At 34.6% G+C, this 24,810-nt stretch overlaps 1 protein-coding gene across 1 annotated transcript in view; it reads right to left on the reverse strand.

The window, feature by feature from the left end:
• Positions 1-24,810, reverse strand: part of SEMA3A (semaphorin 3A) — a 200,021-nt gene that overhangs the window by 52,555 nt on the left and 122,656 nt on the right. The window contains 1 exon segment of the mRNA XM_055300759.1: positions 22,448-22,567. Coding sequence (XP_055156734.1) covers positions 22,448-22,567 — 120 coding nt within the window.

Consider the following 24,810-nt stretch of genomic DNA (forward strand, 5'->3'; position numbering starts at 1 on the left):
TTTCACCAAATACCCCCAAAGAATAAGAACACACAACTAAAATCGTACAAAATATGTTTTTTGAAAATGAATTAAATTAATAGGATGATTAATTAAGATTTTGGGGTGACTACAAACTTAAAAGTTAGAACATACACTGTTTTTTTTAGGACATAAATTATACATAGTTCATTTGGATGGAGGATGGAATAAATGACTACAAACTCGGTTGCGCAGGTGCCCCAAGGACTAGTTGGTTTCATACTATTAAGGGGCCTCTTACAAAGCATGAGAGAAAGTTCCCGAGCAGAACAGTAGCATAAACCCACTGCAGGAAAACAACCTCAATTATCCACCCCCCTTTCTCTGAATCAACTGTGAAAAGAAGGCTTAAAAATCTATATAGTTCACAAAATATACATATACTCTTCTTCATACTTGAAAGGTAGCCCCACTGATATTCTGACCTCTCATAAAAGAAAATCCTTGCTAAATACGTACCTTCAGTTACCAAAATAAAAGAAACAGACTCTGGGGGTGTCCAGGTTCAGTCAGTTACACATGGGATCCCTAAATTCCACTCAGGTTGTGATCTCTGGGTCATGAGCTCAAGCCCTTCGTGGTGCTCTGCCCTCAACACGGGGACGCCGGAGAGTCTCTCTCTGCCCCTCCCCCCACCGCCCATGTGCACACATCCTCTCATAAATAAATAAATAAATAAATAAATAAATAAATAAATAAGATCTTTAAAAAATATTCTGTGATAGGACTCAAAGAAAACTGGGTAGAAATCTGGCTTCTCACATTCACTGGATTTGTAAACTCAAAAAATTAATTCATGTCAACTAGCCTCAGTTTCCTTTTATGTCAAAAAGCACCTATCTCTGAGGGGTGCTGGGAGAATTATATTAGAGAATACATATACATCTACACCTACACCTGTATGTTTGTCTATCTATTGATCTGTCTTCTATTTCTTTCTACCTACCTACCTACCTGCCTGCTTCTCCCTCTGCCTGTGTCTCTGCCTCTCTCTGTTTCTCATGAATAAGTAAATAAATAAAATCTTTAAAAATAATAAAAATAAAAGTTAATGGTAATAGAGACTTAGATTGGTAATGAAAGCAAGTTGAATCAGAAGCCAGCTGATAAAGCTATAACCTGTTAAAGTGCCCTGAGAAGAACAAAGGCAAATTGTATTTCATATAAATTTTAAAACTGCATTTTTACAATTAAAAAAAATATTTCCAATGTCACAGCCTCAGGCTTCAAACTACTTACAAGCTACCTAGCAGAGGCAATGGGTGATAGGGAAAACTCATCACCAGATGACAGCCAACACACCCCGGTGACAGTCGTAGTTTCTTCCCCTTTCAGTTTTGCTGCAACAGAAGGGGGAAAAAAGTCCCAAAGAATGAAAAGACTGTGAATGGGAACTTCCAGAGCATTGGGAATGCAGGGAATGCAGCCTAAGGTCATCTCACATTCTTCCCTAACAACCTAAGCAGAATGGATATATCATTTTTGGCTGTGGAATAGAAAAACTTCTAGCTGCCAGAGAATAGGCCTGGAAAAACTTTTGATGCTTAGCTGGCTGGGAAACTATGAATAGCCCTTGGGGTAGTTTAACCCAAAGAATGGTTCAAGATGAGTCACACGAGGATGGGGAGAAGGGCTGATTAGAATGGAAGATGAGCACAAATGGTAAGGGAAAATATTAGTAGCATTTACTGTGCCCTTCCTTATGCTTTTCATACATTATGTGATCTACAACCATCCCGGAAAGGAGCCCTGACATTAAGACCCAGCAAATGTCCAACATGCATACTAGTAAGTGGGAAGGCCAGGGTCTGAACAAGAGCAGAGTTCTTCCTACTGCATCATGTTGCCGCAAGTATTGACACCTGTGTGTTTTGCCTTTGTCTCTAAGCTGCATATACTTATACACTATTTGGTTATTGTTTAATACTTTAATAAAGAGATCAGCATTTAACATCAACAAAAAATTAGTGGAAAAGCTTGCAACTGTTCACCACTGCAAACTCAGGCTATTTAAACTAAGTGGTCATAACCAAACAAACATCACAAGATTTCTTAACAGAAACCAAATTGGTGAAGAGGAAGTGGAAAGATTTTGGGATCCTGGACCTAGAAGAAGAAACCCATGAAGTGATCATAGACATCGCTGTGGAGCATGTGCCTCCACCTCTGTATGTTAAACCAAGTTAATTACCTTACAATTTCTGTTATTGAATGTTTTTCCACTTTCATCTTTTCAGTTTCATCTCCTGTATCTACTAGGTTGGCTTTTCTGATCAATTCTATCCCTAATACATTTTACTGCATTTTTCCCCTTACATTTGTCCTAATTCAAGCTCTCTCATATCTCTCCTAAAGTATTGCTCTGTCTTCTTAAAAGAGCCTCCTGCTTCAAATCGTTGTTGCCAATGAACACTTCATATGCTGAGTTTTATGGTTTTCCATTAGCTAAACAATTCAACTCAGACTTCCTTAGAAGGTCTTCAAGTAGGGGCGTCTGTGTGGCTCAGGTGGTTAAGTGTCTTACCCTTGATTTCGGCTCAGGTCATGATCTCAGGGTTGTGACACTGAGCCCTGAGCTGGCTCGGCCCTGGGCATGTGGCCTGCTTGGGATTCTCTCTCCGTCTCCTTTCCCCTGCTCTCGCACTCATTTTCTTTCTCTTGAGGAAGAAAAGACACTAAGGTCTTTGCTACCTATCCCCTGTATTTAATTCTAGGATCAGCCCCCATTGCATTTTCCCCTGTACCTTCCTATCTCACTACTCTGGATTTCCAGAACTTTCATTCTTAGATGATTTCACTGATGTGAATTCTCTATGAGAAATCATGAAGAATTTTTCAAGACCTTTTTCAAATACCTTCCAAAAATACTTTCTTCAAGTTCTTCAGGCTGACATTTGTCTTCTGGGTTTCTAGAATATCTTGTTTAAATTTCAAATACAGTAGTTACACTTTCCCCACCTGCTCTAGATTATCCCTCATAATGATACACCATGTTTCTTCAGTAAGTTCTTTTTAGACAGGATTTTGTCATTCATCTTCAAATCCCCTTATAGGATAGTGTCTTACACTTTAAGATACTTGTTAACTTGATCTCAACTGAACACTATTCTATTTATATAACTGTCTTACAGTTTGTAAACCGCCTTCACATGGTTGATGGCAGGAAACTGTACAGCAGTTAAGGGCTGTCACAGCATTCAGCTTAGCTCTGCTACTTACTGTGTGACTGTGTGAGCAAATTATTTGACATAACTGTGTCTCAAGTTCTCATCCTAAGGTAAGAATACAGAGATGTTATAGAGACCAAATGACTTAATGGCGTTAAGACACATGCAGAAAGAACAACATGCTGTTGTGAAACCTGACTGTCCTTTTTGTTATCCTGTAGTTGGTTATCTTTGCTTCACTGTTAAGCCACGTGCTGTTCAGCAGGAGCAAAGAGAGTGTATCATTGAAGTCAACAAATAACAACTATCTTTTTAAAAAAAAAAATAGGAGTGGAAGCTGCAAGGCAGAAACAAAGAGCAAATCAAGAGCTGCTTCTTTTCACATTGGATAGCTATAATCAAAGAGAAGATCAAAATGAGTCAGAAACTAAAAAGAGCAGCATTGACATTATTCTCCATCATGACTTAGATAAAGACATATGGTTTAAAAAATCCTAAATGAAAAAAAAAATCCTAAATGAAGTTTTACTCTCAATGCCTGGACTTAAAGAGCTATATTCATAGCCACACAAAACTTAGATTTACATTGGTGCAATTTTGGTATAGTAAAATCTTCAATGCATTATTAGCTTTCTGTATGTGGACAGCATATATGTTCTTTTTACTTAAATATTATGGTCTTTAACATCATCTATTCAAATAGGAGCATCTTAATAATATGACTGTCTACATGTTGTAGAATTATGTTTGGAAAGTAAAGTCATGATAAATACTTTTTGTGTGTGTGTGTGTGTGTGTGTCATGTATATGGATGTGTTTTCAAGAAGATACATTTTATGTTTTTTTTTACTTTGCTGATTTATCTATCATGTATGTCTTACAATTAATTCTCTGTTTTGCTGAACTTCTCAAATAATAGGAACATAATGCTTAGGACAAAGTAGTTTTTAGGGAGTGACTGAAATGTTAATATAATTTTACTAGATGGCTATATCAGGAGTTCATAGACTATTTTCTTCTTATTTATTTCTAAAGATTTGTTTATCTTAGAGAGAGCACCCGTGAGTGCACACACTAGCGGGGGGAGGGGCAAAGGGAGAGAGAGAGAGAATCTCAAGCAACCTCCTTGCTAAGCACAGTCAGATTCAGGGCTGATCTCATGACCCTGAGATCATGACCTGAACCAAAACCAAGAGTCAGATGCTCAACTAACTGAGCCACCCAGATGCTCTTATTTTCTTCTTCTTATTTAATGACTTAATTATCTATCAAAATATGGTCTATGTTTCCACCCTCTTATCTTGTAAGTATGTGGTCTTTATATTGGTTGATTATAAAAGAAGCAATTGTTAAATATTTCATTGTGGGAATGATATAATCATGCACCTTATTCACTATATATTATAGTGACCTTTTCTACTGCAGATTTTGGGAGTTGCGTATGATGTCTTGTTATTACTACCCTATATACAGTGGTTTAGGTCTGTGTTTTATCATGTTAAATATGCATTAGAAATATATTGGTGTCTTTAATATTTAATCTAGTCACCTCAACTATAATTTTTTTAGGCATTTCCACAATTTTGGACTATTTAGTCCCTCTTGACTGCAGGAAGCTGCAACATTTATAGATGCTTCCTTGTATTAGATCCTAAATAAATAAATTAATACCATGAATGCACTCATCTACCATCATAAACTGTCCTTTGAACATTTACATTTATTATGTTTTTTAATTATGTTAATTATAAACTACTGTATGATTAGATTAGATCATTTGTTATTTAAGAAGATCAGATGGAATTTCCCGGAGGAAATAATCTCCAGTATTTTTTTATTACTTCATAACGGCTACACACATACACAATATACATGTATGTGCAGGTAATAACTTGGAAATTAATTTCATTACATTTATAGAGAGCAAGGACTTAAAATATAGATTTCTCCCATATTATTGGCAATAAATTTCTATAAAATCAAAAAGGTTTGGAAAAAAGACAATTTTCCTTTAGTATTTTTTCATTATAGCAGATTTCAACGTGAAAGGAAATTAAATAGAACATACATTATATAAATTCTGCTCTCTAAAGACAAAATCATGTTATCAATGAAGTCCGTGATCATAAAATAATAACATTTTGCATACAAGTTAAAAATAAATTTCAAATTTAGATGAAGAAAATCAAGGCAGCAAACTTTCATTTTCTACATCCAAAGGAAACAGGACTTTTTATTTAGAGAAGTCATTGCTCCATAACAAGTAATATGATCTTACTGAATAATGATTTCACACTAAAACTTTCTCTTAAAGAGAAAATTGGTAGCAGTTCAAGAAATGGTATTCTTGACTCACCTCATTCTAAATTAAAGTATGTTTTTCTTCTCTTTGCCAGAAAGTTCATCAAATTTTTTAGACAGTGTGCTTACTCTGTTTTATTAAATGAGATGAAACAAGTCCATTTATGTGTGGGTGATTTATTTTTTGAAAGTTTCAGTGCTTAAGCAAGAAATAAACAAAACAAAACAAAACAAAACAAAAAAACCAACGACCACACCAAAGAGATATCATAGAGGGATGATTTAAATCTCTCTGAGAAAGAAGAAAAATGTAACGTATCTTCTTTCAACTCTTTTTTAAAAATTTTATTTATTTATTCATGAGAGACACACAGAGAGAGGCAGAGACACAGGCAGAGGGAGAAGCAGGGTTCCCCCAGAGAGCCTGATGCAGGACTCGGTCCCAGGACCTCAGGATCACGACCTGAGCCAAAGGCAGACGCTCAACCGCTGAGCCACCCAGGCGTCCCTCTTCTTTCAACTCTTTCTTTAATCCACCATCATATCTCACTCATTGGTAACATTTAAAATAAAAACTATATACATTTAAGATGCACTTTGGGGCTCAGTCAGTTAAGCATCAGACTATTGATTTCGGCTCAGGTCATGATCTCAGGGTCATGAGATCAGCCCCACACATTGGTGGGGAGGGATACCACACTAAGCAGGGAGTCTGCTTCTTTCCCTCTCTCTGCCCCTCCCCCCTGCACACACAAGCTCTCTCTAATGAATAAACAAACCTTTAAAAAGATGCATTTTGTAGAAATAAATACATCTTTTGAAAAAAAAAGAAAAAAAGAAAAACAATTATAGACAGAATGAGAACACAAACCTCAGACTATGAGAAAATATTTGCAAAAGACACCTCTGATAAAGGGCTGTTATCCAAAACAATATAAAGAACTCTTAAAAATCAATACTAAGCAAATCAAAAACTCACTTAAAAAATGGTCCAAAGACCTTACCAGACATCTCACCAACCAAAAGAGATCGACAAATAGCAAATATTAGCACAGAAAAAGATGCTCCACATTATGTCATTAGGAAACTATAAATTAAAACATCAAGGTGCTGGTAAACACCTATTGGATTGGCCAAAATCCACAATGCTGACAGTATCACATACTGGTGAGGATGTGGAGCAACAGGAACTCTCTCATTTGATTCTGGTGGGAAGTCCACATGGTACAGCCACTTTGGAAGATACTGGGGGGGGGGGGAGGTGTTTTGTTGTTTTTGTTGCTGTTTTTATGAAACTAAACACACTGTTACTATATGGCCTAGCAATCACACTCCCTGGTTGACCCACAGAGGCTGAAAAGTTATATCCACACAAAAGCCTTCACATAGATGTTTAGCACTTTTATTCAAAATTGCCAAAACTTGGTAGCCACCAAGATATGCCTCAGTAGGTGAGTAGATAAACTGTGTTGCATCCGAACAATGTAGTTATTTTTCAATTACAAAGGAATAAGCTATAAAGCCATTAAAAACCATGGAGAAAACGTAAATGAATATTAGTAAGCCAAAGAAGCAAATCTGAAAATGCTACATACTGTATGATTCCAACTACTTGACATTTTGGAAAGAAGAAAGCCATGGGGACAGTAAGATGAGTCCCTGCAAGGAGTTAGGGTGTAGGGAGAACAAACTGGTTGGGCAAAGAGGATTTTTAAGTTAGTGGAACTTCTCTGCATCACACTATCATGGTGGATGCATGTCATTATGTACATTTTCCCAAATCCACAGACTGTAAAACACCAAGAGTGAACCCTCATGTTAACTATGGACTTTGGGTGATAATGATGTCTCAACGTAAGTTTACCAACTGTAACAGATGTACCAATCTGGTAGGGGGATGCAGATCTGAGGGAAGTTATGTGTGTTGGGGGAGTAGAGGTACACAAAAATCTCTGTACCTCCCACTCAATTTTGCTGCAAACAGGTACTCTAGGGGCGCAATCGGTTAGTGCGTAGTACTTACACAATTTTGCTGCAAACCTAACTAAAATTGCTCTAAAAAGTAAAGTCTATTATTAAAAAATAATTCTAACAACATTATTACTTAGATTAGTAGTGTTTCTGTGCATTAAGAAGTTTAATTGGGGTCCAGCTCTTTCTTATTTATTATATTAAGAACATTTTCTTTTTTTTTTAAGAATATTTTCTTTTACTCCTAGCTAACATTTTAATTAACCAGACAAAGTCATTTGATTTACCTTATTTTTCAACGTTAAACAAGATAAAGCATATATGTTATTTTTAAAATATAAAGACAATGAATTAAGAGATTTCCTAGTATTAAATCATCCATGTAATACTAGAATTGATTTCATACATTTATTTGGAATATTTGGATACTCATAAATGTATATGTTTCTAGTTTACCTTTTTACCCAATATTGTTATTAGCAATACCATAGGCACCATATGACTTGAATGCCTTGAAAACCTTTTTATCTTTCCTTGTCCATGTTCTGAGGCATTTCTTAAAGGTTCCAAATAATTTTTTCACCCACATATTCTATACATGATTCAAAGTTAAACTGACAGATTGAAATTTTGGTCCAAAACAAACAAAACCACCAAGCAATACAAAAACAAAAACAAATATGTAACTCTAATTTAATTTTTTCTATTAACTTATATTAAAATACAGGTATATATATTCAATTTCTGCTTATCTTTTGTCCCTGAAAAGTACTTGAGGATCTACAGATGGCAAAACTGGAATTTGTGAATTCCAGTACCAGTTTAATTTAGGAAAAAAAAGCGCCAATTTTCATATAACTATAAAATTTACTTTGTCAAAAAATTCTCAATATGTGATTTCACAAAAAAAATTTATTCTTTGAAATAAAAAGTCAATTTTATAAGTGAAATGGAAAATGTCCTTTTTGATATCTGCCCATTTTCTGGGACATGGTAATAATTCAAGCCCTCATTCAAGAACTACATTAACAGTCCTTTGAGTTGCCTCTGATTAGGCCCTTGGGGTTTAGGAAAAAGAAAAATTCTTTAAGAATGTGGCCTGATTCTTAAAATAAAATAATGATTTGGGGACCAGAGAAGATTTAGGTCAGTTTTTATTTGACACAGACCTTAGCAACTTTTTAATAACATGAATGCTATTATAGATAGAAACTAATTATCCTAATTGCAACACTAGCAGACCTTCAGCATTTCTATCATCCTCTGGTCAGACAGTGTTCTCACAAATGCTGGAAATTCAAGATCTCTTCAAAGAAGAAAAAACATGTTCAAATGTGATATAATTAGCAGTTTCTATGGCTTTTGTTCTTAAGAGACAATCATAGTTTTGATTCTTGAAAATGTCTAATTATATAGGAAGGGACATTCAAGGCAGAAAAGAAGATAATTTATAGCATAATTTCAAAGTAATTAGAATTTTCAGAAAACAATTCTTGCTATATACCCTGTTTAATTTGCAAGATCTTATCCTTTAAAAATAACAATTCAAATTTTACATTAGTTAGTATTTCTTTGTACTTTCCTAATCACACTATATTGAAAACAAACAACTATAGTTATTTTAACAAAACAATTTCCCTTATTTTTAGTTTTAGCTTTGTTTTTAGGATTGCATCTATGTGAACTAAATGTGAAAAAGTTGTTCATTATATTTACATGAAATTTGGAGAATTGTTTTTTAATCATAAGGGTTCTATTATATACATATAAAATCGTATTTTATGATAAAATCATATATATATATATATATAAAATCTTATCACACTCCTATAATTTAAAAGTTTAGATTGTGATACAAAATTTAAAGTTGTAACATTAATGTATAGTTTTTGGTTTTGTATTTAGATTTTTTAAAAAGATTTTATCTATCTACTCATGAGACACACAGAGAGGCAAAAATATAGGAAGAAAGAGAAGCAGCCTGCCTGTGGGGAGCCCAATGTGGGACTCGATCCCAGGACCCTGGGATCACAACCTGAGACAAAGGCAGATGCTCAATCACTGAGCCACCCAGGGGCCCCTGTATTTGGGTTTTATTCTGTTTCTTTGCACTAAAAAATCTACCTACCTTGTTTTTATTTACTGGATGGTTTGAAAATATGTTTAGAGGAAAATAAGTTATCAGATATTTTAAATCCTAAATTGCTTTTTCCCCATCTGCTTTATTATTTAAAATAAAATATTATTAGGACTAGTCTAGCTGTAGTCAAAGTTAATTTGTAATTCTGAAACCCATTTTTAAAAACTTTTTTGGGCTTCTCTGAACCCCAGAAGTCACTATGTCTACCACAATTTTTTTTCATCCCTAACACTTAGCAGGACATGTAGTTGTGGCAGATTTCATGGGCTATCACAAACGTGCTAGTGGGTGTATTAATCTGACACTGTCTCAGCAGAATGGATTCAAGCAGGTAAGGCAGGTCCTACCAGCCTTACCTCTATAGGTCTTATCAGTGATTGGTGCTTGAAATTTCAGTCAACCTGAAATTGCTCGTACTTATATCTCCCCACTTTAAATGGAAGCAAAAGCCACTAATTTAAGAAGGCTGATGAGAGGAATTGGAGAGTTTAGATGACAGCAAATCAGGAGCAGTAAATTAATCTAACCAATGAATACACATACGCGTACACACACACACACACACACACACACACACACACATTCTTGTGTGCTGTCAATTTAAGCTTCAGTGTAAGACTGTCCACCCAGGTAGACTGGAACATAACCATTACGTCTCTAGCTCTCTTTAATAATTAAAGATGTACTATACTTTGCAATATGTTTTAGTCTAGTTCTTCTCAAATTTTAGTGTAGGATCTTGATGGAGTGCAGATTCGTGTTTAGATCTGGGGAGGTTCTGAGATTTTGCTTTTCTAACAAGCTCCCGGAGATGCACATGCTGTTTATCCAAGGGCCAAACTCTCAGCAGCAGGTGTATATCAACTAAGTTTTCAGTGATTAAAACTATGCATAAATAACACAATTCATGAACCATTATAGGATAAGATCCTTTAACCCTGGCAAATCTTGCTTTTTAAAAACGGATGCACCCGTATTTTCCCTGGCTCTAGATTGATGAACATTTCCTGTGTGTAAAATCTTTAGCAAAGAACAGAAATACACAAAGTTTAAAAATGGTAAATACCATAATGAACATGTTAGAGAACAAAACTGAGGTTCAGAAGACATGGGTTTAATCTCAGGTTTTACTCAATGACAGGTTACTACTATCCTCTCATAAGTAGCATAAATTTCATTACTTACAATTTTCTATTTTACAGTGTTTCTGGGAGGATCAAGTGATCTTACAGGAAGCACTGTGAAAAGCATAAAATGCTATACAAGTATATGATTTTGGGTGTTCATGATTATGTCAATTACTTAGGTAAGGACATCACTTTTTCAAATCATTGCTTTAATTATTATTAAAACGTTCAAATATTCAGTGTAATAACAATGCCACATCATTTACAGTGTGGTGGATCCAATTTAAAACTGCTTCTGCTTCTTAAATTAATTTTTGCTTTTTGTCCAGTGCAGGTACTCCATTAACACTCTTCTTACCTTTTTTTTCTTTGCTACTCTTTCCAGCTATTATTGCTTTAAGAATGATTATTATTTTGAGTGCCAATATAAAATTGTTTCTATAGATACCTAATTAAGACTAATAAAGGTATTTTCTAAATCAATTTGATACTCCCAACCTATTTTTTAATAAATATAGGGTTGGTCATTTTATTTTAGTAACAGTAAGAAATGGTTTCTTATGTCTTTAATCTGGATTAAATTTAAGTTAGTTCTATTTTCTAGTGGGCCTACTATTTCTACATGAAATAACTATTAAAATATACATAGAACTGTTATCTGAACAATACTCTGGATTATATATAATTACATATTATTATGATATATTTCTTAGACCATATAACAAGAAATGTTATTCATATATTAATTAGTTGAAAATACTACAGAAAAGTAGATTGTCCAATCTTTTTAAATAATATCTCTCAAGATGTTATGGAAGAAGACAATGCTCAGAGTATCTGTAAATAGGCAGATAAAAAGCATGACAGCAATGCAACTTACAGATTTGTATGATAAAACCCAAAAAATTTGGAAAAGTACTATACTTTTTGTTAAATGATGTAAAGGGAAGGCATTATAATCACTGATATGTAAAAATTCTATAGCAAATAATATATTAAAGCAATTAAGACAATGCTACTTAAAACTATTCAGAACATGACTTTCTTAAATTCTTATTTTTTTTTTGGTTTAAATAATCAAACTAGAAATTAAAATCCTACAGTAAAATGAAACACTTTTACTCTCAGAAAAGTATCTGTTTCGAGAAACAAGATTATTATTAATGATTAATTCATTTTTTATGTATGTCTTTAAACATTTTTTAAAGATTTTATTTATTTATTCATGAAAGACACACAGAGAGAGGGAGAGACACAGGCAGAGGGAGAGGCAGGCTCCCTGTGGGGAACCCAATGTGGGACTCGATCCCAGGACCCCGGGATCACGCCCTGAGCCAAAGGCAGACGCCTAACCACTGAGCCACTCAGGTGTCCCACATTTATGTCTTTTAAAGCTTAGGGATCAGCTGAAAAGGCCTTATTTACTAGGATTTCTACTAAATCCCTGAATATAAAAAAAAATAATGTTTCTGGTTTCTGCCCAATCCCTATTTCTCTCTAACCACCAATCTCTTTTTTTATCTCATTATTTTGGGATGATTTACCCTTCTTGAAAATTTCCTTTTTTTTTTTACATGGCACATAGTAAACACATAATAAACGTGAGCAACTGCTATTAATGCTAGTATCCTTACCAGTCCAGGACACTGAATATCTGAAGTGTTTATTATCTATTTGTTTGCATGAATGAATAAATGAGTGACTATTGTGCTAATTCTTTTTTTCTTTTTTTGGAATTTGCAAACCTCTCATTTTTTTTTCATGTTTTAAAAGTTTTTATTTAAATTCCAGCTGGCTAACATACAGTGCAATAATAGTTGCAGGAGTACAATATAGTAAGTCAACACTTTCCATATAACACCCAGTGCTCATCACAGCAAATGCACTTCTTAGCCTCCATCACCTATTTCATCCATCCTTCCACCTCCCCACCTCCCCTCTGGTAACTATTAGTTTGTTCTCTATAACTAAGAATCTGTTTCTTGATTTGCCTCCCCCCCTTTTTTTCCTTTGCTCATTTATTTAGTTTCTCAAATTCCATGTATGTGAAATCCTATGGTATGTGTCTTTCTCCGACTGACATATTTCGTTTAGCATAAAACTCTCTAGCTCTGTCTGTGTCATCATAAATGGCAAGATTTCATTTTTTATAGCTGTTATATTCCACTATCTATCTGTCTATCTATCTATCTATCTATATCTCCATCTTCCTTATCCATTCATCAGTTGATGGACATGGGCTGTTTGCATAATTTGGTGTGGTTGATAATGCTGTTGTAAATGTTGGGGTTCATGCATCTCTTTCAATTAGTATTTTTATATTATTTGGGTAAATACCTAGTAGTGCAGTTGCTGGATGGTAGAGTAGTTCTAGTTTTCACCTTTGGAGGAACCTCCACACAGTTTTCCAGAGTGGCTGCACCAGTTTGCATTCCCACTAACAGTTCAAGAGGCATCCCCTTTCTCCACATCCTCTCCAACATGTGTTGTTCCTTGTGTTGTTGATTTTAGTCAATCTGACAGGTGTGAGGTGGTATCTCATTATAGTTTTGATTTTTAATTCCTTGATGATCAGTGATGTTGAACATCTTTTCATGTGTCTGTTAACGATCTGTATGTTTTTATAATTAGGAATATCTGACATTAAAATAACGTTATAAAAATCTATGTCATATTATCTACAGTTTTTCTGATTCCAACAGATTTGCATTATTTTTCCTTAAAACTTAAGCGGCAATTCCTTAATATTTCTTTGAATGCACTTATACACATAGTCTCTAACAGAAGACTGTATACGTACGAATAAAAGACTTAAGTTGTTACATCTTGTTATCATTTCATAGTGAGCGCCTCAGACAGTTGGTGGCCCTGATACTGAATCAAAGTCTGAAAATCAACTGAATAAAAAAACAAAAAACAAAAAAACTTCATGTTTCCTGAAAAGAAAAAATGGATAGTACCTCCTCTCTTCAAACAATGGTTTTAAGATATTAAGGCATTTTGGGAATATATGCAAATGATCTCGTAGATAAGCCAAGACTTCTACGGTTTTTCATTTATAAAAAGCTCTGTATTATCTTGGAGGGCAGGGATCGCTCTTACTCAGCTCTGTTTCTTATAGTAGCTCTTGGTACCTAGAGCTTACTGTAGGTAGAAAATGGAAGTTGCCCAGAGTAATATGTTGGTACCTTGCTGTTGACTGTGCTATTATCAGTAATCTAGGAGGACTTAGAATAGAACTGCCAGGGGGAAAAAGAGAGACTGGGGTGAGTGATAAACTTATGTACCTAGCTATAGAAATACTGCTGACTGAGATGAAAAGGGACTAGATTTAGGGAAACTAAATCTACAAACTTTAGGGACAGACTTTGGTTAGGAGACTTTCTGGTGTAGTTTTAGGGGGATTTTTATTTTGGTTTGTGCATTATAAATTTTATTAGCATGACAGATGTTTACTTTGGTTAAAGGATGAAGACGAAATCTAATCAGGAAGTTATTATTTACCATTAGGAATTACTCTTTTCTCCCTTTACTTCTCCTTCCCTTTTAGCTTTCTTTGTAGACTCTATGCAGTGGACAGATTAGTTTTTTTAAAAAATGTTTAATGAGGAAAGAAGGAATTAAAAATAGTTTCAGCTTGAACAAAACAGAAAATTAGTTCACATTTTAAGATTCATTAACACACAATTATCTCAAGGTCTTTCAAAGGCAATTTAACTATAATTTTCTTAATTTGGGCACTGATTGGCTGACCAGAGTTATATTACCTTCATAACTATGAGAAAATGTGATTTTTCTCCTTTTATTTAAAGGAAATCAACAGCAATGACATAACAGGAGGGGCAGTCTTTAGCTTTCTTATGGCAAACAGCATTATTCCACTACTTCAATAATTTCTCTGCTATCAAAATATTTAATATGATTACTGTAAACACCTGAGAGTAACTGACGAAAGGTTTCTTATACCTTGTTGGTTCAGCCTAGCCCTGTAAGTACAAATTCTATAATGTGAACTGCCAATATAACTAGGTTTATTTTCCTTTAATTTACCCCCAAATGAGTCATGCTTAATGATAATCTATGTGTTATTGTTTCCTATCTTCAGAATTCATTTATTTTCATGTGACTTATGTGACAGCTTTCATCCTGCAAAACCTTGGTACAATTTATTCATTTATTCTTAAATGTGTTTAGAAAACATATTTGATAAACACTGACTCCATAAGCTATTAAGTGGCAGTCATTAGTTTGATATCAGCCTTGGCATTATTTAACTTTCAGGATCAGTGATAATAAAGTTCACTAAATTGCAAGTGTGTCATAAGACAATGTGTAAACTGAAAAACTATTCTGTATTGGCTGTAACTTAAATGCCATTGTATGCTAAACAGAAAAGGCAGTGTGACTCCCAAAGGGAAGGCTATCCTCTGCTGTCATCTATTTCCCATTATATCCGGGTTAGGATTTTATAAATGTATAAATGGGATAGTGCTCTTTGAAAGCAAAACCCTGATATTCTTTTTTTTTAAAAAAAAAAAAAAAACCTGATATTCTTTTTTAAAATTAGCAATTAAAGGTGCAAAAAAAGATTATTTGCATTTATGTGAATTTAGACAAATTTATAAACATATTTAAAAGACACATTTTTGACGGGCTCTTTATATTGTCAGCTTATGTTAAATCCAAAACCAGTGGGGATCCCTGGGTGGCTCAGCGGTTTGGCGCCTGCCTTTGGCCAGGGCGCGATCCTGGAGACCGGGGATCGAATCCCATGTCGGGCTCCCGGTGCGTGGAGCCTGCTACTCCCTCTGCCTATGTCTCTGCCTCTCTCTCTCTCACTGTGTGCCTATCATAAATAAATAAAATTAAATTAAAAAAAATCCAAAACCAGTTATAATTTAGCAAATCATCAAGCAAAATCCTAAAAACTACACTTCTAATAAATAAAACATTTATACTTACATTAATTCATAAATTATTATTACTAATTATAAGTAAGAGCAAGCACCTATGTGCTCTTGAGATTAAAATCAATCAGGAGAATGGGTTTAAATGAAAAAGATAGTAATTTGAGGACAACCAACTCTATTTGATTTGAGTGTGTTAGTGTTTAATACTGGAGAAGTCATTTAGGATTAGATGATAAAGGACTTGACAGGCAACAAAATCTGGATTCAAGTCACTTGTAAATTGAAAGACATAAGTGATTTTTGAATGGGGAAGTATTGTGATAGCCACCAGAGCTGTTATTAAGGAGACATCTGACAGTGGTATCTAAAGAAAAAGAGTATACATGGCTTATTTTTTTAGGTAATCTTACAAAAGAAAGTATAAACAATAATTTATTGACTGAAACAAATTTTAATCATCAAAAACTGCATGTGTAACTTATCTTTATTCTAAGCTTGCAGACTTCATTTTTTGGCATAATTATCTGATTTGATTCTTGATATATATTCTCAGGAGTCAACATTTCTCCTTGATTCAGGATTAATTTTAGTGGGCAGGTGAAGATTACACTTCATAAAATAGGGTATATAAATGAAAATTTTATCTACTTGAAAAGGCAGGTTACTTTATCGCTTTTTTTTTTGCCATTTTGATATTATGATATTAGCTTTTAAGACATTATAATTAAAACCTTCCAGTCTGAAAGCTTCTGAAATCTACCACTGTGAAAGTATTTGTGTCAAGTGGACATTTATAACATTGCAAACTTATTCTTTCCCCTCAGAGTGATTAGGAAGTAAGGAGTGGTTTTTTTTTCCCCCTCCCCAAACTATCCATGCTATTAAAATTCAATGGCATTGCTTGCCTTCATTCAGCTTTATCTGGCTAAAATCCTTTAATTCCCCAGCCCCTGCTGTTGGGGAGCTCTAGGCTCATCACACTTAACCTCTGCCTGGGCTTCTCAGAAAAGAATTTGTTTCAGTCCATTCATAGTTTCAATAGTTGAGCAAGCCACACGCAACTGCACACTGGTCTTTTACCCCGAGCACACTAATCTGATTGTTTTTCCACTCTACAAACTCTGGGTCAACAATCAAGCTGCCGCCAGAAACTAATTAATTTGCAAACAGGCTTCTGTTTTCACAGAGGGAAAGCTTTTGAGAGCCATGTCAGAGAGGCCAGTCACACCATGGTTACACACATTGTCATGGCATCCACTTCTTTGGGTAAATCTCTTGCTTGATGTCACTGCACACATGAACCCAGATTACCCAGTCATCAGTAAATCCCTATTGAGGCCCAGTGAGCTCTGAATGTCGTGAGTCTAGAAGAGGAAATTGGTGTAGACAGGCTCTCTATTCATTAAACTGATGATAAGACTAGAGAGAAAAATGGTGAAAACCAAGAAGAAATAGGGAGCTGGCTTTGATTTAAAGAATTTTCTAAGATACTGTCTCACTTTTCTGTATTTCCATCAATTTTAATTTAAAATGTGGGATTCCCTTAAATAAATGTAATAAAACCCTTAAATGTTATTTCTCTAGTCTCATCATTCAATGAGAAATTCTGAAATAAGTGGTTCAAAATTTGTGGCTAATATGCCATACTGGAGAGTTGTACTTTTTAGCCCATCATCGAATAAAGTTAAAATAGTACATCCTAACAATTCTATCCAGGTATGTTGTCTCAGGGGCCTGAAAAAACAAAATCACCTTCCAAGCATTGCCACTAATGAGTTAATTTTTATTCCAAAGTTTTATTCATTTCTCTTCATTAGTGCGAATAATTTCAAACAAAATCAGTTGAAAATGATTATGTTCTTTAGACAAAATGTGAGATAGAAAATAGGTCCTCATTAAAAGAGACCAAATAAAGTTACATTTTGGTAGCTTTTTGGACTTTACAAAAAGAAAAGTTGTATTTAGTGAGTTTATTAAATTTATCATTATTTGGAGAGTAGAGCAATTTCATGCTGTATAGTTTTTTAAAAAAAGATTATATTTTTGAGAGTATGCATTATCTATCAGTATGAAAATTTTTCTGGGAAATAGATTCATGAGAAAAAAACCTCAGAAAACTATTTGGTTGTGTTTAGGAACAGACTGTTTTAAATTATTATATATCTATGTTTCAGGATAATTTCAGCAAAAATATCCAAAAATATTATCATTTTTATTTGTGACTCCTTATACTGATACCTCAGGATGTTTAATGAATACAGAGTATAATTCATAGGTGATGTAATCTAAAAGTTAAAAAAAGACAATATTTCTGTTGCTTTTTTCATAATCTATGAAAACCAAGAGGACATTTACAGTTGTTGTTGTTGTTTTAACTAAGTGATCACTCAACTTCTATGATACTCATCTGTTCATATAACCATAAAATAAGGCATCCGGAGAGCTTTTTCTCCCAAGGTCAGCAAAATAATACTGACATACTTAAGCCAGAGAGGTAATTCAGACTGGCATCATTAAGAAGTTTGACATTATGCAAAGCTAGATAATTCATTTTACTTATAAAAATTTCCAACTGGATACTTTATGACAGTTTATGCATTTGAAGATGGTAGAACTAAAATAAAGCATCGAAAGAGTTGCGTTAAGTGATTTCAGATTATGTCCTATGTAATATTAATTTGTGCTCTCTTAGATTATTTGCGGTCACATTTCTTGGTTCTATTTTCATAAAAATGTCTTGTGGAGAAACTTGAATCTTTAGAGAACATGAAATATCCTAGTACATGACCGCAGAGGAAGCTATGCTGATTCCAGTGAGGGCAGGCCATCCCGGTATGAATGTTACAAGTGAGAGGAAGTGGAATGATGACTTGCATACCATTTCAATTACAGAAAAAAGCAAGTGGGTTGGTCTATCCACAGGCACGATCCTTTTAGGAAATTCCACTAAAAGAAAACAGGTCTTCCTGAAATGAGTGGGAAGGCCTCACACTCTGGGCACTGTAATTAGGTCTGTTTGTGTTCACTGGGCCTTGGCTCTTTCAAGGATCCATGTGGTTTCCTATATTAAACCAGACTCTCACTGCCCTTTCACCCTGACTCAACTATAATCACTCACAGAATGAGTCTGACAAAGCCTCCTAAGCATGCTCCACCCAATGAAAGTGGGAGAAAGGATACAGAGAAAATTCCCAATTATTAAGTGCTTACTATATGCCAATCATTCACTTAGTAGTACTTTTTAAACATGGGCATGCCAGTTTTCACAACTGTTAAGAGGTAGGTAGTAGCACAATCCCATTAAAACTAAAGTCAAGGTGAAGCTTTGTCTTACTCTAAAGAGCACAGTCTTTCCTCCATATCATACTGCATCCCAGCATCAGTCCAAGACACAAACAATACTGGAAATAGTATTCATCAAAAAGAAAAATAAAGGTGGGTGAGCCATCCACCTGCTCTAATGAATGGCTAACACGTGTAAGAACAAATGAGTAGTATTTACATGCTAAATGTTAAGAAATCATTTCTAAGACAGCAGCATAAACTTGCTTCCTTGCCATGAGCACATAGAGAACAACTGTACCTCATTTTCACACTGTTAGTGAGGTGAAACTGGAGTTGAAGTTTAAATGAAGTTAAAATGATATAATATTGAAAGAATTTATAAGGCACGAGAAAAGCATAGTGAATTTGGGCACATCATGTCAAACACATAGGAGTATATTTTCCAAAATCAAAAGCTGTTTTAACATCTACTAACTCTAAACTAGGGGCTAATTTTTAAAATATATTTTTTAAAAATCAAGTTATGTAAAAATCAAGAGATTCTATCTCTCTTCTGTTCTTTCATCTAAAATTGTTACTCATCCCTAATTTTTCCTGTAACAATGAAACTAAATTTAAACCCTGATTGATGCTCTTATAAAAGAGGTAAATTTCAGTGATTATGAAAATAGTGAAATTCCATTAAAATATCGAGATATTTTAAGGTCTACTTCTAGGCAACTGACTTTATTTCTTTAGCAGAAATAAAATTAAGTCACCTAAAATAGGCCACCTGATTTGTCCAAAGTAACTGAATAGGTTTGAATTGATTTAAGAAAAGTAAAGTAAGTCCTGTGCCAAATTAATTTTAATAGCCCCAAAGACTTTTCAGAAAGTACCTTGCAAGTATTTATTACTTCTGGCAGTACAAATGATTGTGTAGTCTATGCTGATGCCTCAAACCCATTTATTTTATGCATGAATATGTAAACATTATGTTTCCAATTTTATTCTGGAATGGCATTTAATTTCAGGAGGCTTGTGATTCACACAGTCCCTTGGTTCTATCTCAAATGTGTCTGCATCCTCCATCTTGCAGCAGTTGTGGTTTCTGCACCCTGTCAAATGTAACCTTTGTGCTAATTTGGTAAAATCAGTTCTCACGTTTAGTGCTGAGAGACTGATAACTGAATTCTCAAATGAACTACACATTTGCAAGATGAAGTACAGAGCTGTGGACAATGACTGCTTTCCCACAGTGTAAATTCTTCAAACTCAGCTGTCAACATGGAAGTGTGCAACACAAAAGCAGCTTTAACTTGATGACTTTTTTCCTCCAAGGCCATAAAAATGAAATGGATACTATGCTCTCCTTTATGTTATTCCATCTTCTTGGATTTTCTTTCGCATGGACAGTGAAAGCCTGTATGCCCTTTAGAGTTCTTAGTAGATCAAAGTCTCCTTCTTGTTGAATAAAAAAACAAACATTTTTCCCTCCTACATAAATATTTCAGTTTGAGAACAGACCAGATAGCAATATTGAAAGAGGTTTTTCCCACTAATTTTGACTCCATACAAAGTTTAATAACTGACAATGGATATTCCAAGATTGTTCCTTGGGATTTTGGAACTTGGTTCTTCTGTAGTCTTACACACATAGTCTTACGGTGATCTCAGTATCTTTTCTTTTTCTTGGTGAGACTCCTGATTTTTCTTGTGGTCACACGCTATTCCTCACATACCCCTCCCCTCCAGCATGGATATTTGACTGTATGTCCAGACCCTTTTGATTACCGTGGTGTTTGTACTCAATTATGAATGATCTTAGGCATCATCTGCATTTAAGATACAAACAATGGGAAGTGATGTCAAGCTCACTGGAAACTTGGCAGAGCAAGAAAGGAGGGCAGCTAAGAGAAGCAGCACTTTAATGGGAAAGGTCTTTTTAACAATGAGAAATATGGCAAGAGATAGTGTCTAAATGGAGAGACTGATTAAAAAACAGAGAATGTTGGAGAAACAAGATCCAACCAGGCTATGGACTTAGACACAGAGGGACTTTTTGTCAGACCAGGATTAAAGGAAGAATTTGGATAGAACACAAGAGCTAGTTTTCAGGTCAGGAGAAGAAATAAGGGAAGGAGAGATAAAGACAGCAAAAGACACGTACAGTGGGTAAATTCATGAAAAACAATCCATACAATTAAGAGCAAAGACACACCATTCACATTAATTCATAAAAAATAATAGGATGATCAGTAATGCTGTTGCAGGAGACCAGAGATGCTGACTGAGGTAATTTGAGGTATGTTTTATGTTTAAATAGTCACTATAAAGTATGAGATATATCAGAACAAAAATTATCACAGACTCATGGTCTCCTGAAGTTTCAGTGAGATTCACAGTAGAAATGTGATTTTTCTCTAACAAACTAATGAAAGAGAGAAGTGATAAAAGGAATTTTGGCTACCCCAGAAGGGAAAGAAAAACAAGTGTGGTAGAAGTTCAAAGAATGAGATATTCAAGGATCTTACTGAGAACACAGATGGACTATTCCCCATGAGCTCCATCCTTATTAATTAGGTAGGTGAAACCAGAGACAAGTTCATGGATGGAAGGTTAGGGTCTGGATAGCTTTATTTTATAAGACTTAAGACAGATATACCTGGAGATAGTCATTTAATAATAAAAAAAACATGATAATACTGTGGGGGCCATTATAAAAAAATCTGTGATAAATGTGTCAGTGAATAATAAAAAAATCAAACTTGACATAGAATATATAAAGATTATTGGTTCAAAATATGACTGAGAATGTTATTTATTTTAGGCATACAAATTTCAAACATTTTCTCCTTCACTGAATTTATTTATAGACTAAGAAGAGAAAGAATGTTTAACAGAAAGTATCTACTTGATCAAGATGAAGCCAGGATCTGAAGTTAAGGAAACTGGGTTCTTGGTCCACATCTTCCACTACCGGGTTAGAGAAAAATCTTAGATAAAATATTAGTCTTAATTTTCTCACCTATAAAAACTGAGAGAGGATTTTAGGAAGAAGAAACGAGAAATCAAATGAAAAAATACAAAAGTCTTATGAAATTTTGAAAGCACTTTCAGTGTAATGTTATCAGCACTACAATTTGTTTAAACACTCAGGAACATGCACGATGCTCTCAGGGCAAGAAGAGAGGTGTGGTGGAAACAAATACTAAATCGTGAGACTTGTTGTAGTGTCTGAGTAAGACAACCCTGGTAAGTCATCTTATCTCTTTCCACTGCCTCCCTTCCGGAGCTCGAGCCCAGATCTCTTTCTTTCCACAGTTAACTACTGAGAAACTTCAATTTTGGCACAAAGTAAATATTTCCCTGATTTTTTTAATCTCACTTTTTTCTTCTTCCCCTATTTTCTCACACCCACAGTCATGAAGTCACCACCAGTTTAATGGCACACTAGATCTCAAGGCGTACAGGGAAAGCTCTCCTTGGGCTACTACAGTTACACCTTTTAGGTAACACGCCTGCGCCCTGGCACATGCCACCTACCATTGAGCCACCTGGAATCATGCTGCTCCGTCCTAATAGGGTGGTGGTGCCCCAGCGTTCTGAAGATCGCAAAATCTCGCCCCATAAAATCAGCTGCCGTCCCGGAGTATAATTCCCCATCTGTGTTGTGACAAAATAAAACCACATACAGGTACTTTAATTCAATTAAGGAAAGAAAAACAAAACAAAATAAAAGTTTCATGTAGAGACCCTGCTGGGAAGAAAACAGGAATACTGTCTGCATCATTAGGCAGTTACTTATTTTTATCCTATGTCTTTGTTGAAAGAAATATTCAGTAAATGTTCACTCTACTCAGTGAGTAGTAACTTCAAAAAATGAAGTAAAATATGGTTCAGTGGACATCACTAAAACCTAACACTTATTCCTTTCTTTTTTCTTAAGATTTTATTTATTTATTCATGAGAGACGCAGAGAGAGAGGCAGAGACACAGGCAGAGGGAGAAGCAGGCTCCCCAAGGGGAACTTGATGTGGAACTCGATCCCAGGACCCTGGGATCACACTCTGAGTCGAAGGTAGAGGCTCAACCACTGAGCCACCCAGATGCCCCCACACTATTCCTTTCTATTATGACGTGAGACAAAAGGCAAGATGCATACTGCATTCATCACATTTTTATATGCGTATAGCTCCTGCAGCTCTAAAATCCTAATTTACTAGGGTAAGATACCACTGTAAAATACTGCTTATAGTTTTTATTTTAATGGAAATTAAAATTTCAATATATTTCCTTTTTAGTGGTATCTGAATGAATAAGATTTTGCAATACTTTAGAAAGGACTAATATTTTCCTTGCAAAATTTGTTTTCTTGCTTTTTAGTTTTGAATATATCAAGTGGGAGAAGTGCTCTAAGTTATCATGTAGTCTTAAAATAAGTCTATCACATACATGGTCTCAGATACAAAAGAAATGTGTCTGGCGCCTGACTGGCTCAGTCAGAAGAGCATATGACTTCTGATTTCAGGGTCATGAGTTTGAGCCTCATGTTGGGTATAGAGATTACTTAAATAAATAAGACTTAAAAACATTTTTAAAAAGTCTGAGGAGAAGGAAATTTTGACAAATACAGGTCATAATCACCACAGATCAAGACTCTATTGTGGTTTTTGACTCATTTCTACTTAAACTGAATTAACTCTAGGTTAGAGTTTAATAACAGAGGAATCACAGTGACAAGCTTAAAATAAAAAGGAAAAGGAAAAAGGGAGGAGAAGGAGAAGTTAATATTTACTGAATACCATTCTGTGTTTGCTGGGCAGCTAGGCAGTGGCTTGACACTTTCAAATTATCTCATTTAGTCTGTCAACAACCCCATGATGTAAATGTTGTCCCTATTTTATAGTTCACGAAACCTAAGGTTGCTCAGCTAATGACTAGGAAAGTAAGGGTGAAAGTTCAAACTCAGGCCTGTTTAATCCCAGTCTTTTTACACTAACCCAAACAAGCTTTTACTTAACTGAAGGTTGAAAAAAATTATACTTTCTTTTCTTTAAACAGAAAGTACCTCCTATTATTTAATCCAGAAAACACATTATTGCCTGCTTACTTATAGTGAATTACTAGCAAAATGAAACAACAAAAAATATAGAATTTTCTCTAAATAATCTACCACAATGACAATAAACTTAGTATTATCTTGTTGGTCATTTGGATAAGTTAATCTTTCTGCATTCACTGACTTGAAAAATGATTAGAAAATAAAATGAGGTGATAAATTATAACTTAAACATTTGTATAGCACTATAATTTCCAAATGATTTTCATATTAGATAAACTGGAAAAATTCCCTGTGCATCTTTAATTATAAACGCCATTGGGAAAGTCTCATTTAGCTGATTTTTCAAACGATACTCTTTGATCACACTCAGTTCTCAATTGCAAATAAAGGTTTCATAATGAAAATAGACATGCTCAGTGGTCCAACTCAGTCAATTCCTTTGGTGGTTAGTTCTTTGATGTGTCTGGATGCACCAACCTTTAGAGAATGTCCAAGGCAGTGGAGAAGAGCTAAGCAGAAAGAATCACTGTGCAACTCCAAGGTTTAGTTAGCTTGAAATATTAATAAAAAGACATCTTTTCTTACAGATGAGTTTTAAGATTGTGATATTTTTGGATTGTTGTGAATCAAGACAAATAAAAATGATGGTTTGACAATATTTTAAGCACAAATTAGTAGGTAAATGAATGGCACTCTATTACATTCTAAACTATCATACTATGGTATCTTCGGGATTCAAAATCATCCTGTGTTCCCTTCACTTAATTAAATATCAAGTTCAAATCTGACCTGCTCTCACCATAGTATGCTATAATAACATTTTATCTGCCCATAAGGTAAAAAT

This window comes from Nyctereutes procyonoides, unplaced genomic scaffold (assembly GCF_905146905.1).
Source record: "Nyctereutes procyonoides isolate TBG_1078 unplaced genomic scaffold, NYPRO_anot_genome, whole genome shotgun sequence".
Lineage (NCBI taxonomy): Eukaryota > Metazoa > Chordata > Mammalia > Carnivora > Canidae > Nyctereutes > Nyctereutes procyonoides.